The 14,388-nt window shown below is 49.3% G+C and overlaps 1 protein-coding gene and 1 non-coding gene across 2 annotated transcripts; both read left to right on the forward strand.

The window, feature by feature from the left end:
• The first annotated feature begins 6,854 nt into the window (after window positions 1-6,854).
• On the forward strand, window positions 6,855-7,946 carry CCR10 (C-C motif chemokine receptor 10). The gene has a single exon (XM_060255280.1). The coding sequence runs from the start codon at window positions 6,855-6,857 to the stop codon at window positions 7,944-7,946; it is 1,092 nt and encodes a 363-aa protein (XP_060111263.1).
• Window positions 7,947-13,361: 5,415 nt separating this feature from the next.
• Window positions 13,362-13,433, forward strand: TRNAP-GGG (transfer RNA proline (anticodon GGG)). Its single transcript has one exon. It is a non-coding gene; the product is annotated as a tRNA-Pro (tRNA).
• The last annotated feature ends 955 nt before the right edge of the window (window positions 13,434-14,388 follow it).

Here is a 14,388-nt window from a genome sequence, read left to right on the forward strand (position 1 = left end):
TGCCACACACCTATCCACTTGAACCTGTCTGAACGAATGATGCCTTCATTTCTGGCTGGTTCTTTATGCTATTTCTAAAAACACAGGGGCGTGCTGGAGAAACGTGTGTGCCCGAAGAAATGGCGGTTTTTGGGTTTAAAGGGGGAAAGCACGCAGACAACTGTGCACTAGCTGAAGCTGCTTGGTGGTGCAAGCTTTCCTCAGGATCTGATGGGGCAGAACAGATCTGCTGTCCTCTGCAGGAGTGCTTCTGTGCTTCTAGCCGTACTGTGCAATTGTAAATAGAGGAAGTGCAGCCATACAAAAATCCCATCAGTGCTCTCTCTCGCTCACTCGCTCTTTTCCTCCTGGAACTTTTCATATTTGGATAAGTAGGAAGCATGTAGCCACATTGATCTCAAAACAAGCGTCCAGTGGCAATGTCACTTCATGGTTTTCTTGTCACTTTGGCACAGTGGCAGAGCAGGGCTTCCACATGCTGGAAGACGTGGCCATCTTTCAAGAGTCCCCATAAGAACATAAGAACATAAGAGAAGCCATGTTGGATCAGGCCAATGGCCCATCCAGTCCAACACTCTGTGTCACACAGTGGCAAAAATTTTTATATATACACACACACTGTGGCTAATAGCCACTGATGGACCTCTGCTCCATATTTTATCTAAACCCCTCTTGAAGGTGGCTATGCTTGTGGCCGCCACCACCTCCTGTGGCAGTGAATTCCACATGTTAATCACCCTTTGGGTGAAGTACTTCCTTTTATCCGTTTTAACCTGGCTGCTCAGCAATTTCATCGAATGCCCACGAGTTCTTGTATTGTGAGAAAGGGAGAAAAGTACCTCTTTCTCTACTTTCTCCATCCCATGCATTATCTTGTAAACTCTATCATGTCACCCCACAGTCGACGTTTCTCCAAGCTAAAGAGTCCCAAGCGTTTCAACCTTTCTTCATAGGGAAAGTGTTCCAGCCCATATTTGCTCAGCAACGGCTGTTTCCCCCACAGTGCCACTAGTGGGCTTTTAGAGGATAAAAACAACAACAAAAGAACAATTGCTATATAATTACAGCATAACAAGATGTCTAGTTGATCCTCTGAACCACCAGCTTTAATAAGCAAGTCTCTATTTCCTTTCATTGTGGATACATTATAGGAAAGGCATATCTCTGCAACAGAAAGGACTAAAGACTTTGTTTTAAAAAAAATAAAAGCTGGGACTTCTGAAGAGTTGGTAGACAGATGGCTTATCATGTTATTTGTTGTTGTTCAGTCACACAGTCGAGTCCGACTCTTTGCGACCCCATGGACAAAGTTACGCCAGGCCCTCCTGTCTTCCACCATTCTCCGAAGTCTGCTCAAATTCGTGTTTGTTACATCAGTAACACTGTCCAGCCATCTCATCTTTTGCCGTCCCCTTCTCCTTCCTTGGAGGTTTTTAAACAGAGGCTAGATGACCATCTGACAGCAATGAAGATCCTGTGAATTTAGGGGGAGGTGTTTGTGAGTTTCCTGCATTGTTCAGGAAGTTGGACTAGATGACCCTAGAGGTCCCTTCCAACTGTATGATTCTATGATTCTTTTGCCTTCTGTCTTTCCCAGCATCAGGATCTTTTCCAGTGAGTGCTCCCTTCTCATTTGGTGGCCAAAGTATTTGAGCGTCAGCTTCAGCATCTGCCCTTCCAGGGAACAGTCTGGGTTGATTTCCCTTAGGACTGACTGATTTGATCTTTTTGCAGTCCAAAGGACTCTCATGATTCTTCTCCGGCACCACAGCTCAAAAGCATCTATTCTTCTGCGCTCAGCCTTCCTTATGGTCCAGCTCTCACAGCCATACATTACTACTGGGAATACCGTCGCTTTGACTTTACGGACTTTTGTCGGCAGGGTGATGTCTCCACTTTTTATTATACTGCCCAGGTTCACCATAGCTGTCCTCCCAAGGAACAAACATCTTTTAATTTCATGGCTACAGTCACCATCTACAGTGATCTTGGATCCCAGAAATGTGAAGTCTGTCACTACTTCCATGGCTTCCCCTTCTATTTGCTAAGGTGTGATGGGGCCAGATGCCATGATTTTAGTTTTTCTGATGTTGAGTTTCAAGCCTACTTTTGTGCTCTCCTCTTTCACCCTCAACAAGAGGTTCTTAGGTCCTCCTCACTTTCTGCTATTAGAGTGGTGTCATCTGCATATTTGGGGTTGTTGATGTTTTTCCCGGCAGTCTTAATTCTGGCTTGTGCTTCATTCAGGCCAGCATTCCGCATGATGTACTCTGCATATAAATTAAATAAGCAGGGTGACAATATACATCCTTGTCGAACTCCTTTTCCTATTCTAAACCAATCAGTTGTTCCATATCCCATTCCGACAGTTGCTTCTTGACCCTTATACAGGTTTCGTAGGAGACATGTGAGGTGGTCTGGTTCTCCCATCTCTTTAAGGACTTGCCACAGTTTGTTGTGATCCACACAATCAAAGGATTTAGCATAGTCAATTAAACAGAAATAGATGTTTTTCTGATACTCCCGTGCTTTCTCCATAATCCATCGAATGTTGGCAATTTGATCTCTCGTTCCTCTATCTCTCTGAAACCCAACTTGAACTTCTGGTAGTTCCCGATCTACATACTGCTGAAGCCTAGCTTGTAGGATCTTTAACATGACCTTGCTGGCATGTGAAATGAGTGCAATGGTGCGATAGTTTGAACATTCCTTGGCATTACCCTTCTTTGGGATTGGAATATAAACTGATCTTTTCCAATCCTGTGGCCACTGTTCTGTTTTCCAAATTTGCTGACATAATGTGTGCATCACTTTAACAGCATCATCTTTTAGAACTTTGAATAGCTCAACTGGGATACTGTCATCTCCACTCGCTTTGTTGTTAGTAATGCTTTCTAAGGCCCATTTGACTTCACACTCCAGAATGTCTGGCTCATGGTCAGCGATTTCACTGTCATGGTTGTCAAGGACATTGAAATCCTTCTTGTATAATTCTTCTGTGTATTCTTGCCACCTCTTCCTTATCTCTTCTGCTTCTGTTAGGTCCCTACATTTTTGTCCTTTATCATGGCCATCTTTGCACGAAACGTTCCCTTGATTTCTCCAATTTTCTTGAATAGATCTCTTGTCCTTCCAATTCTATTATTTTCCTCTATTGCTTTGCATTGTTCCTTCAGGAAGGCCTCCTTATCTCTCCTTGCTGTTCTCTGGAAATCTGCATTCAGTTGGGTGAATTTTTCCTTTGTCAACTACTGAGTCTTCTAAAAATCCCCAAAGCTCTGCAATGGGGTGGGGGAGGCATAGCCAATGGAGGAGACTGGGGCAGGGAAAGCAGCACCAATGGGGCCAGGAGAGATCCACATGGCAGCCCCCCATCTCTGTGATCCTAGCAAAGCAGGTTTAGGATACATTGCAGGATAAAGCCAGAATGTGCATGAGAACACCATGATGCTGTGTAGAAGATGGAAAATGCCCACGCCTATCAGCAGCAAACCCGGACCAAATACCCGTTGTAGAAGAGATTGGGCAAAATTTATTCCAGCCAAATCTTTTGTGAGTCAGAGCTCAAGTCAGGGATCATTAGTCTACTACAGTGATTCATTTACATACACAACAGAAAGTGTGTGTGTGGCGGGGAGTGTTAGAAAGCCAGGCTCCTTTTAAAATGACATCCAGTCCAAGGAGTCATCAGTTCACCCAGAGTGGGGATTGTTAGATAGGCAGAGTAGGGTTTCGTTTTAAACCAACCTGTGTTTGTAACATACACACACCTTTTCTGTTGTGTACATAAATGGACTGATGCAGCAGATCATGCATCCAAGGAAGGGAGCTGTGACTAGAGAACACTTCTAAACATAAATTCTGTTCATCTCTCAGGTGCTGAGGGATGGGTTCCTGTCTTACTTTGCTGCAGCAGACAAACGCCGCCTCCCTCCCTTTGGAACGTCCATCATGTCCTAGAAGCTCCGATTAATTCAGAAGACTCCTATGCTGCCTCTCCAGATATCAGTACAGACAAATAAGAGTGTTTATCTTTTATCCATGAAGATAGATTTGGGTGGGTCGCTGTTTGAGTTCAATGGGGCACCTTGAAGACCAACCAAGTTTCATTCTGGGTAGAAACTTCCATGTGCAGGTGCTCTTCTTCAGGTGCATGCGCATGAAAGCTTATATCCAGCATTAAACTGTTATGGTCTTCAAGGTGCCCCCGTGGACTTATATTCAACTAGCAGCAGGAGATGGGTAGAAGGTGGAGCTGGTTCCGCACTGCAGAGAGCTCTTGCCTCCTTGTTCACAAGATGGTTGAGTCTTCCCCTAGAAGAGCCAAACTGGGATGAGCTACTGCACGTCGGGGGGGGGGGCAGGGCTACAGGAATTATACCCCTAAAATCCAAAAACCCATCACAACCCCAAAATTATTTCTTCCCAGCTGACAGGAAGAGACACTAGGTCTCCCCACCCCCATTCTTCGATCTGCCTGTTAACACAGAAATTATGGAGATGTTCTGTGTCAGTGTATTGGAAAAGTCATAAAGCCCCGATCTAAGCAAGCGGCAATGGGTTTGAAATTGAATCCCAGAAATTAAATCACATCTGCTCTGTACTTATTTGTTTATGTTGGAGTAAGTGTTCGATGTGGGATGTAGGCATTCATAATTTAAAAGAACATGCCTCTGAGTGTGTGTCTCTCCTTCTCCCATTGCTAATCTTTGATCAGGCAGAAGGATTTCAGTGTGTGGCCCAGGCATTCTTCAGCCCCAACAAACTCTTTGGGCACTGGGGGCAAGGGATGAAGTCTGAACTTCCCTTCTCCCCAAAGGCAGTTGCTGCAGGAGTCAGGGGACTTTGGCATAGCCGCCATGATCAACACCAGATATCCACTAGGAAGAGAAAGACTTCTCTGTGTGATCTGTCTTCAGTATTCAGAAATCTGGACAAATCACCACATGCAGAATCACTCGCAGATTAGATCCCACTCTCTTCTCGTATGTGTGCACTGCAAATCAATTTTATCTGCTCAGATGGTTTGTAGATCCATGACTCTTTGGCACCACGTAGTCCTAAATGTGACAAGGTATGCTCAGATGTGATATCTGTTTCGGCTGAGGTCAAGAAGATGTTTATTCTTGGTGTGTTTCTTTTAGCTTCTAGGGGATGCATCCTTTCAAAACCAACCACAACAACGCATGAGACCAAGCAGAACAGCCGCCAGCTCATAAAACCCCGTGAACGTGCTATTTCTTGACTTGCTATGAACAACCAAAATCCTCCAGTTCAGGTATGTGAGACTCAGTTTGCTGTCAAGAGTGGGAAGGGGGGGGGCTCCAGAGTCAACCTCAGAGGAGTTCAGGGAGGATTAGAGTAGTCCCCCTCCACATATTCTTTGGGAGCTCTCTCTCACACTCACAACATTTTTGAATTTATTTGGGGGGAAGACCCTTATATCTGCTCCCCAGCATCCTTAGGTCTCAATGTCTTCTGTGGTAAAATGTCCCAGACTTAACCATTCCAAGTCATTGCAGGGCGTTCATGTTGGCTAGATTAAATGCGCTCCCCTCCAAAGTTTTACAGGGGAGATATCGAGTACCTCTTCTCAGCCTTTTGGCTAAAATCAAGAGTGTGTGTGTGAATACCTCTATGTGAAAGACTCTGTTTCTGCAGAGCAAATATTCCCGACTCAATTCAGCATATATTGTTTGATTGTTCCATATATCATAATCTCCATAAAGAACTATTTTGCAAGCTTTCTTTGTCCCCAGATTTGTCTACTCTGCCGCCCTGTCATTATTTACAGAATGATACTAAGTGGGAGGTTACTGAGGCTATGGCAAAAATTTTGGCAGACATTCTTAAATTTAAATCTGACCATGTATGAATGCATATGTAATCTCTTTTTGATTTTATCTCCAACATTTAAACTTTTTACATTCTGTATATTCTCATTTGTGATTGTTATCCCATTAAAGGTTTGGTATGGGACGTGGTTAGAGATCCTGAAGGGTGGAAACCCTCAACCCATATCTCCAAATGAACAAACCACTGCTTATTGCATCCTATCTGTTTATTCAGGGACTGTTCAGGCTTCTGTGGCACAATAATGTGCAGCACACAGGTAAACTGAGGCTCACCTCATGTCATCTGCAAATCCTGTGTAGCAAGTGAGAGGTGGGGGGGACAGGAAGGCACTCTGTGCATGTTCATGGGCTTTCACCTCTTTCCCATGTAATCCAGAGCTGAAGCCCTAGCTTTGGAGGCTGGATTCAGGTTCTGAATCCAAATGACTCCGAACCCTAATGAAGACCTATTCCCAAGTGAGGCTTTCTCCCATTGCTTTTGGTCCCAGGACAGTTCTGTTTAAGGGTGGCATTCTTGGGATCTGGGGTTGGAACTGGCCCCCTTCGCCAATCGGTGATTCTCACCATTTTTGAAGTGGAGACCCACATTTAGCTTGCTATAGCTTTCTGGAACCTCTTACTAAGTACTAACTTCATGCTACTTTCCCCCTCCCCAGTATAAAACACAGGAAGCACAGAGTACTTAATGCTGAGCAAGTTTATAATTTATTTTTCATGTCTAATATTCACAAATCTATAGGGCACCCTGAACAGCAGGTGGCGTCCGTGGCCATTTGTGCCTGATTCAGAGACAAGCCCTGCTTTGCCATCAAGCCCCCTCCCAACTGCTCCTCTTCCTCCTCCTCCCTCCTGGCCTCATGACCCACTTGCAGGGAAGCCACGACCCACTTTTAGGTCTGGACTCTCAGTCAACCCAGAAGATACTAATTCCCTGGGCAGACACTCTCTTCCCCTGCCTTCCTTTAGTGCTAATTCCACTCTAGATCTCCCTAGTAATAAATGCCTGTCCTCATCCTACAGGAGCTGAGCCCCTGGACAGACGAACTGCCCAGCAGTGCAGAGTGGTACTTGTGGGACTATGATGCCAAGACACCAGCCCTGCCCGAGCTGTGTGAAAAGGAGACCATCCGCGCAGTGGCACGAGTCTACCTGCCAGTGATGGCTGCCCTGTTCTGCCTGCCGGGGATCCTAGGCAACGGGGTGCTCTTGCTGATCCAGGCCTGTTACCGCCGCAGCCGGTCCCTCGGCGACATCCTCCTCTTGCACTTGGCAGCCTCCGATTTGCTGCTGCTCCTGGCTCTCCCCGTGGGTGTGGCTGGGGTGGTGGGCAGCTGGCGCCTGGGCTCTGCTGCGTGCCAGGCCCTGCAGGGCCTTCATGCCCTCACCTGCTACAGCGGCTTCCTCTTCCTCATGGGCCTCACCGTGGACCGCTACGTGGCCATTGTGCAGGCCCCCACTGCCCACCGCCTGCGCCCCACGGCTGCCCGCTGGGGCAGGCTGAGCTCTGTGCTGGTGTGGCTGCTCTCGGCGGCTCTTGCCCTGCCCCAGTTCCTGTATGCCAGGGTGGAGGAGGACGGGGGCTTCGCACTCTGCAGGGTGGCTGTTGTGACGGCTGCAGTGAGCCTGGTGCAGGTGGGCCTTGGCTTCGTCCTGCCCTTTGTGGTCATGGGAGTCTGCTATGCTGCCATTGCCCACACCCTGCTGTCCTCCCCTGGTGTCCAGTCCCAGAAGGCCTTACAGCTGATCTTTGCTTTGGTCTTGCTCTTCATTGCCTTGCAGTTGCCCTACGCTCTGCTGACTGTCCTGGACACGGCTGATCTGATGGCTCGCCAGTCCTCCAGCTGCCCAGCCATCCTCCAGCGGGAGCTGGCCCTGCTCCTCACCAGTGGCCTGGCCTTGGCTCGCTGCTGCCTGAACCCCGTCTTCCATGCTTTCCTGGGTGTGCGCTTCCGGAGGGATCTACAGCAGCTGGGCAAAGACGCCAGCTGCCGGTTGCACAGAGCATGCTGTGGCAAAAGGACCAAGAAAAGAGGTGTCAGGCGGGCATCGCTCACCACTGCCTATCTGGAAGGAACATCAGGAGCACCATGAAGGCCTTGGGCAGGGGGCTGCACACCTGCTTCGGGGGGGGACAGGGACGCTTCTTAAGGCCCTTCGGATGCCGCTGTGCAACTCCCAGCATGTTCTGCACCTCCAGGCGAGCTCACCTTTTTCACAATAAACCTTCTGCTTAGGATTTTGTCATGGACAGTTCCCTGTTTGCATTCTGCAAGTGCCCAAAGTCAGTGGTTGCAGCTGAGCCAGATGGGCAGCCTGCCAGCAGATGCTCCTGCTTACCTGTGGACCAGGGAAAGAGGAAAACCCTGGCTATGGGGCTTCAGTCAAAACCTGGCCAGAGGCCTAGGTTGCCAACCTCTAGGTGGAGACTGTGGAGGTCTCCTAGAAGCACATCTGATCTCCAGAAATCCTTCTGCCTGAAGAAAATGGCTACTTGGGAGCAGGCCCATAGCTAAGTGGGCCCCACAGCATCCTGGCCCTCCTCTCTTACCCTCATGCAAAACACCCAATCCCACCACTTACAACAGCTGCTTTCTCTCCCTTGTAGGCTTCCCAATCCCCAGGTCCCAGAGGGGGATCCCCCGATTTTACAGGCTTCCCCCCTCCCCCAGCCAGTTGGCCGGCGGGGGAAGCCCCACCCCCACAGCCAATATGCACCTCCATGAACGTCCCATAGGGAATGATGGGGAATTGATCTGCGGGTATCGGGGGCTCAGGGGAGGGGCTGTTTTTTGAGATAGAGACACCAAATTTTCAGTATAGCATCTAGTGCCTCTCCCCAAAATACCTCCCAAGTTTCAAAAACATTGGACCAGGGGGTCCAATTCTATAAGCCCCAAAAGAAGGTGCCCCTATCCTTCATTATTTCCTATGGAAGGAAGGCATTTAAAAAGATGTGCAGTCCCTTTAAATGTGATGGCCAGAACTCCCTTTGGAGCTCAATTATGCTTGTCACACCCTTGCTCTTGGCTCCACCCCAGTGTCTCCTGGTTCCACCCCCAAAGTCCCCAGATATTTCTTGAATTGGACTTGGCAACCCTAGGTCCACCCCCAATGTCTCCTGGCTCCACCCCCAAAGTCTCCTGGCTCCACCCCCAAAGTCCCCAGATATTTCTTGAATTGGACTTGGCAACCCTAGCTCCACCCCTAATGTCTCCTGGCTCCACCCCCCAAGTCTCCTGGCTCCACCCCCAAAGTCCCCAGATATTTCTTGAATTGGACTTGGCAACCCTAGCTCCACCCCCAGTGTCTCCTGGCTCCACCCCCAAAGTCTCCTGGCTCCACCCCCAAAGTCCCCAGATATTTCTTGAATTGGACTTGGCAACCCTAGCTCCACCCCCAGTGTCTCCTGGCTCCACCCCCAAAGTCCCCAGATATTTCTTGGATTGGACTTGGCAACCCTACTCCCTTGCCACCACTTCGCACTCTCTGCGAAACTGACCGTGGCGGGTGTGGGGCGGGATCACAAAGAGCATGTGCTTGCTGCAGTGTGGCAAAGGGAAGAGGCCTGCTGGAGCTTGTGTCAAAGCCTCAAAGCTATTTCTGCCTCGAAGAGATGTGATGCTAAGGGCTGGGGGCGGGGGATGCTTTGAGAAGGTGCCAGCCCCGCTGAGCTTTTGGAGGAAGTGCCTTTGCTACTGGTGCGATCCAACCTGTGAATTTGTGGGTGATTCTGCCTGTAGGGGGGTAGGGGTGGTGGGATTTGGGGATGCAGTTTGCTTGCTCAGCCAGGTGCTGTTGGCTCTCTGGAAAAAAAGGGGAGAAGGAGGCAGAGGCTGCCCAAGGCGACTGCAGCGGAGTGACCTTTGCAAGGAAATGGCGGCTGCAGAAGGGGCAGCTTTTGCTAGGACAGGCTTTGGGGCGAAGGAGGGCATGGAGGCGACTAGGGTGGAAGGTTGCATGGTGTCCCGGGGCAAGACGAAGCAAAGGCAGGGCAAGGGCGAGTGAGAGGTGTCCCTCCCTGCCCGGGGAGCCTTCCCAGTGCTCTTTCCTGGCTCTGCTTCCAAGGGGTGCAGCAACCCCCCCTCCCCAGGCTCTCACTGCACAAACCCCAACAGCCCCTCCCTCCCCCTGCCTTCCTCCTCCTGCAGTACATCTTTCTCTCTCCCCGGGGCCAGATCCTGATCTGGGAAGTAATGTTGCCTCTGTTCCCCCCCCCCCCAACAAAAATCATGTCTATGTGCCCCACCAAACTTAAAATCTTGGTTATGCCCCTGCTTGCGAGGGTGGACTCTATGGTATCATGTCCCATGGAGGTCCTTCCTCAGGCCTCACCTCAGGTCTCCAATCCCAAGCCTGCTTGCTCAGGCCCCCTCAGGGTGGTGCATATGCACCAGCAAGCCCCCTGCCCCTCCCCCTCCGCACTGCCCGCTGGCTTGAATTACTCCTCCTGCTGTGCTGGGAAACCTGTAATGAGGGGCAGCAGCAGCAACAGAGTCACCTGGGCAGGAGGAGAGTTTGCCTTGCAATCTTAGTGGCCAGTGCTGCCCAGAATGATCCCGGCTCCCCAGTGTGCCACGGAGGGGAAGGGGCACAGCTTCTCTCACTCACTCATACAGAAATCTCATAGAAAGGCCAGCTGGCTACAATTGGGGGGGCCAACTTTTAACTGGCAGACCTCCTACGTCTGCAACAACAGTATGATGAACAGAAAAGTTTCAGCCAGTATAACGTAAGAGAACAGTATAACGTAAGAACATAAGAGAAGCCATGTTGGATCAGTCCAGTGGACCATCCAGTCCAAAATTCTCTCACACAATGCTTAAAAAGCACCAGAATGTCCACCTGTGAGGCCAGGGCACCAGAAGCTGCCCTGAGCCATTCGTGGGAAGGGCGGGATATAAATTCTAAATAAATAAATTTTAAAAAAGCCCTCCCACTGTTGCTTCCCACCCCCCAGCACCAAGAATACAGAAAGAGCAACACTTGCAGGGAAAGAAAAAAAGACGGGGGGGGGGGGGGGGGACAAAGAAAAAAACCTTACTCACCATCAGATTACTCCAGCCAGCAACAATTCTACCCGGGGGTCATTTGGTAAAAAAACCAAAAAAACAAACTACTGGAATGCTCACTTCCCACGCTTCCCGGCTGAAAAATACATCCCCCCCCTTCTTTGCCACTCAGGCCTCCAGGGGAAATCTCCCCAAAAGAAAATACCGCAAGGCACATGAAAGATCATAACTTGAAGAACACTTTATGGGTCTAAAGTGCCAGTGGACTTTAGCTTTTCTTTCAAACACTAGGAGGGGAGGAGAAGGAAGAAGAGGCAGTCCAGCTCATCTCTGCCCAACACAGAGACAGGGGAAGGAAGGAAGCCAAATGGAGCTCAGGCTTTGCAGCCTGTGTCAGTCTTCAAGGCTAGCTTTTCTCTGCCCAACACAGAGACAGGGGAAGGAAGGAAGCCAAATGGAGCCCAGGCTTTGCAGCCTTTGTCAGTCTTCAAGGCTAGCTTTTCTCTGCACAACACAGAGACAGGGGAAGGAAGGAAGCCAAACGAAGCTCAGTCATTACTGGGGGCGGGGATAGCTTTGGCTTTTCTTGTGACCCAGTATTGAGGATTCTGTGGCCCGGTACCGGGTCATGACCCTGCTAATGGGAAACGCCGCCGTAGAAAACAGGATACAGGATAAACTTGTCAGGCTGGAAACAGGATACAGGATAAACTTGTCAGGCTGGAAAACTGGGCTAAAATGAATTTTAACAGGGATAAATGTAAAGTTCTGCATTTAGGTAGGAAAAATCCAATGCATGGTTATAGGATGGGGGAGACTTGTCTTAGCAGTAGTATGTGCAAAAGGGATCTAGGGTCTTAGTGGATCATGAGTGAACAGTGAACATGAGTCAATGCTGAACATGAGTCAACCGTGTGATGCGATGGCTAAAAAGGCAAATGTAATTTTGGGCTGTATCAACAGAAGTATAGTGTCCAGATCACGTGAACTGATGGTATCGCTTTACTCTGCTCTGGTAAGGCCTCACCTGGAGTATTGTGTTCAGTTTTGGGCACCACATTTTAAGAAAGATATAGACAAGTTGAAATGGGTCCAGAGGAGGGCGACGAAGATGGTGAGGGGTCTGGAGACCAAGTCCTATGAAGAAAGGTTGAAGGAGCTGGGGATGTTTAGCCTGGAGAGGAGGCAGCTGAGAGGTGATAGGATCACCATATTCAAGTACTTGAAGGGCTGTCATAGAGAGGATGGTGTGGAATTGTTTTCTGCGGCCCCAGAAAGTAGAACCAGAACCAATGGGTTGAAATTAAATCAGAAGAGTTTCCAGCTCAACATTAGGAAGAACTTCCTGACCGTTAGAGCGGTTCCTCAGTGGAACAGGCTTCCTCCTTGGGAGGTGGTGGGCTCTCCTTCCTTGGAGGTTTTTAAACAGAGGCTGGATGGGCATCTGACAGCAATGAAGATCCTGTGAATTTAGGGGGAGGGGTTTGTGAGTTTCCTGCATTGTGCAGGGGGTTGGACTAGATGACCCTGGAGGTCCCTTCCAACTCTATGATGCCACCTGAGTACTGCGCTTGAGCAGTGGCAGAAGTCTGGCGTAGAGACCCACACCGGTGTGGGAAGGGGCAGAGTCGAGGGCATGGCTGGACTTAGTAGGCATCTTAAGAACTTTGGGCCCTGACCTCTCCCCACCAAAAGTTATGTCTAGGGAAATGCTGGCACATCCCATAGGCAACCGTCAATCCAGAAAACAAATCCCCCCCCCCCCAAGCTGCACAAGCAAGCAAACTCCTTAGGAAGCTGTGTAATTACCTCACCAATCCCCTTGCATTCCAGGCTTGGTGAGCCCCCTCTCCAACACCCAATCGCCGCTCTCCCCCTCCAAGATTGACTCTTGCCATGATGTGTTCCGTAAACTTTACACTTTGAGCTGTTTTATTTTGAACCTCTACCTTACCCTGCAGTAACCTCCCAGTCTCAGCTATGCCTGCTATCTATGAATTCTGTATTCCTTCATCCAAATCGTTTATAAAGATGTTGAACAAAAGAGGTCCCAGGACAGATCCTTGAGGCACTCCACTTGTCACTCCTCTCCAAGAGGATGAGGAACCATTCACAAGCACTCTTTGGGTGCGATCTGTCAACCAGTTACAGACCCACCTAACGGTAAGTGGATCCAAACCATGATATAGAAAAGTAGGCCCCCCTCTGGACATGTTCCAGCTTGTCTATACAGAACAGTAGGCATTATCTCATATTCACATGGCAGGCTTTTTAATGGATCCTGTATGCACAACACAGTGTGATATAGGCATTCCAGTGCTGATATAGACCAGGGAGGAGATCCATATTCACAGCCTAGGGGAGGGACAGTGGCTCAGTGGTAGAGCATGTGCTTGGGAAGCAGAAGGTCCCAGGTTCAATCCCTGGCATCTCCAAAAAAGGGTCCAGGCAAATAGGTGGGAAAAACCTCAGCTTGAGACCCTGGAGAGCCATGAATGGGGCTGTGGCTCAGTGGTAGAGCATCTGCTTGGGAAGCAGAAGGTCCCAGGTTCAATCCCTGGCATCTCCAAAAAAGGGTCCAGGCAAACAGGTGTGAAAAACCTCAGCTTGAGGCCCTGGAGAGCAGGGGAGGGATGGTGGCTCAGTGGTAGAGCATGTGCTTGGGAAGCAGAAGGTCCCAGGTTCAATCCCTGGCATCTCCAAAAAAGGGTCCAGGCAAATAGGTGTGAAAAACCTCAGCTTGAGGCCCTGGAGAGCCACTGCCAGTCTGAGAAGACAATACTGACTTTGATGGACCAAGGGTCTGATTCAGTATAAGGCAGCTTCATATGTTCATTTATTCTCTGCCCCTCCTGTGCTCCTTAACCTATCTACCAAAAATAAAAAGGTGGAGAGTGGACTATGTACCGCCCTGTAGAAAGGGTGAATTAAAAATGAAAATTGAACAATGTGGAACACGAGCCTGTGTTCCAAAAGGTCCAATAGGGGGCAGCAGAGACAAGCACTTCTCTCCCTCCTGGGAAGCCAAAGGTAACGCATAGGATGAAATTGTTCCAAGGACGCTTTCCGTCCACTTTGCAGGACATGGTGGTGGATGCAGGCAAGAAGGTAGACTCTTAATTACATATTTGATTCACAAATGACTGCAGCAAAGAGACAGCAACCTCACACTAATCTTGTGCCACTGCCACTTAACACAAGCCGTCTGCAATAGGGACAAAGCAACCTTTGGGGGGGGGAGCGCGGTATTTCAACATCCCCCTCCAACAACGTTTCTCTTAGGGTTTCACTGAAGTTGCAGTAGAGTCAGCAAGGCCTTATTCATGTAAAGAGGAGGAAATTGCCTTATTTCCAAGTTCTGCTGACTCAGTCCCAAATTGGGGAGGGACGGTAGCTCAGTGGTAGAGCATCTGCTTGGGAAGCAGAAGGTCCCAGGTTCAATCCCTGGCATCTCCAAAAAAGGGTCCAGGCAAATAGGTGTGAAAAACCTCAGCTTGAGACCCTGGAGAGCCGCTGCCAGTCTG

This window comes from Heteronotia binoei, chromosome 15, assembly GCF_032191835.1.
Source record: "Heteronotia binoei isolate CCM8104 ecotype False Entrance Well chromosome 15, APGP_CSIRO_Hbin_v1, whole genome shotgun sequence".
NCBI lineage: Eukaryota > Metazoa > Chordata > Lepidosauria > Squamata > Gekkonidae > Heteronotia > Heteronotia binoei.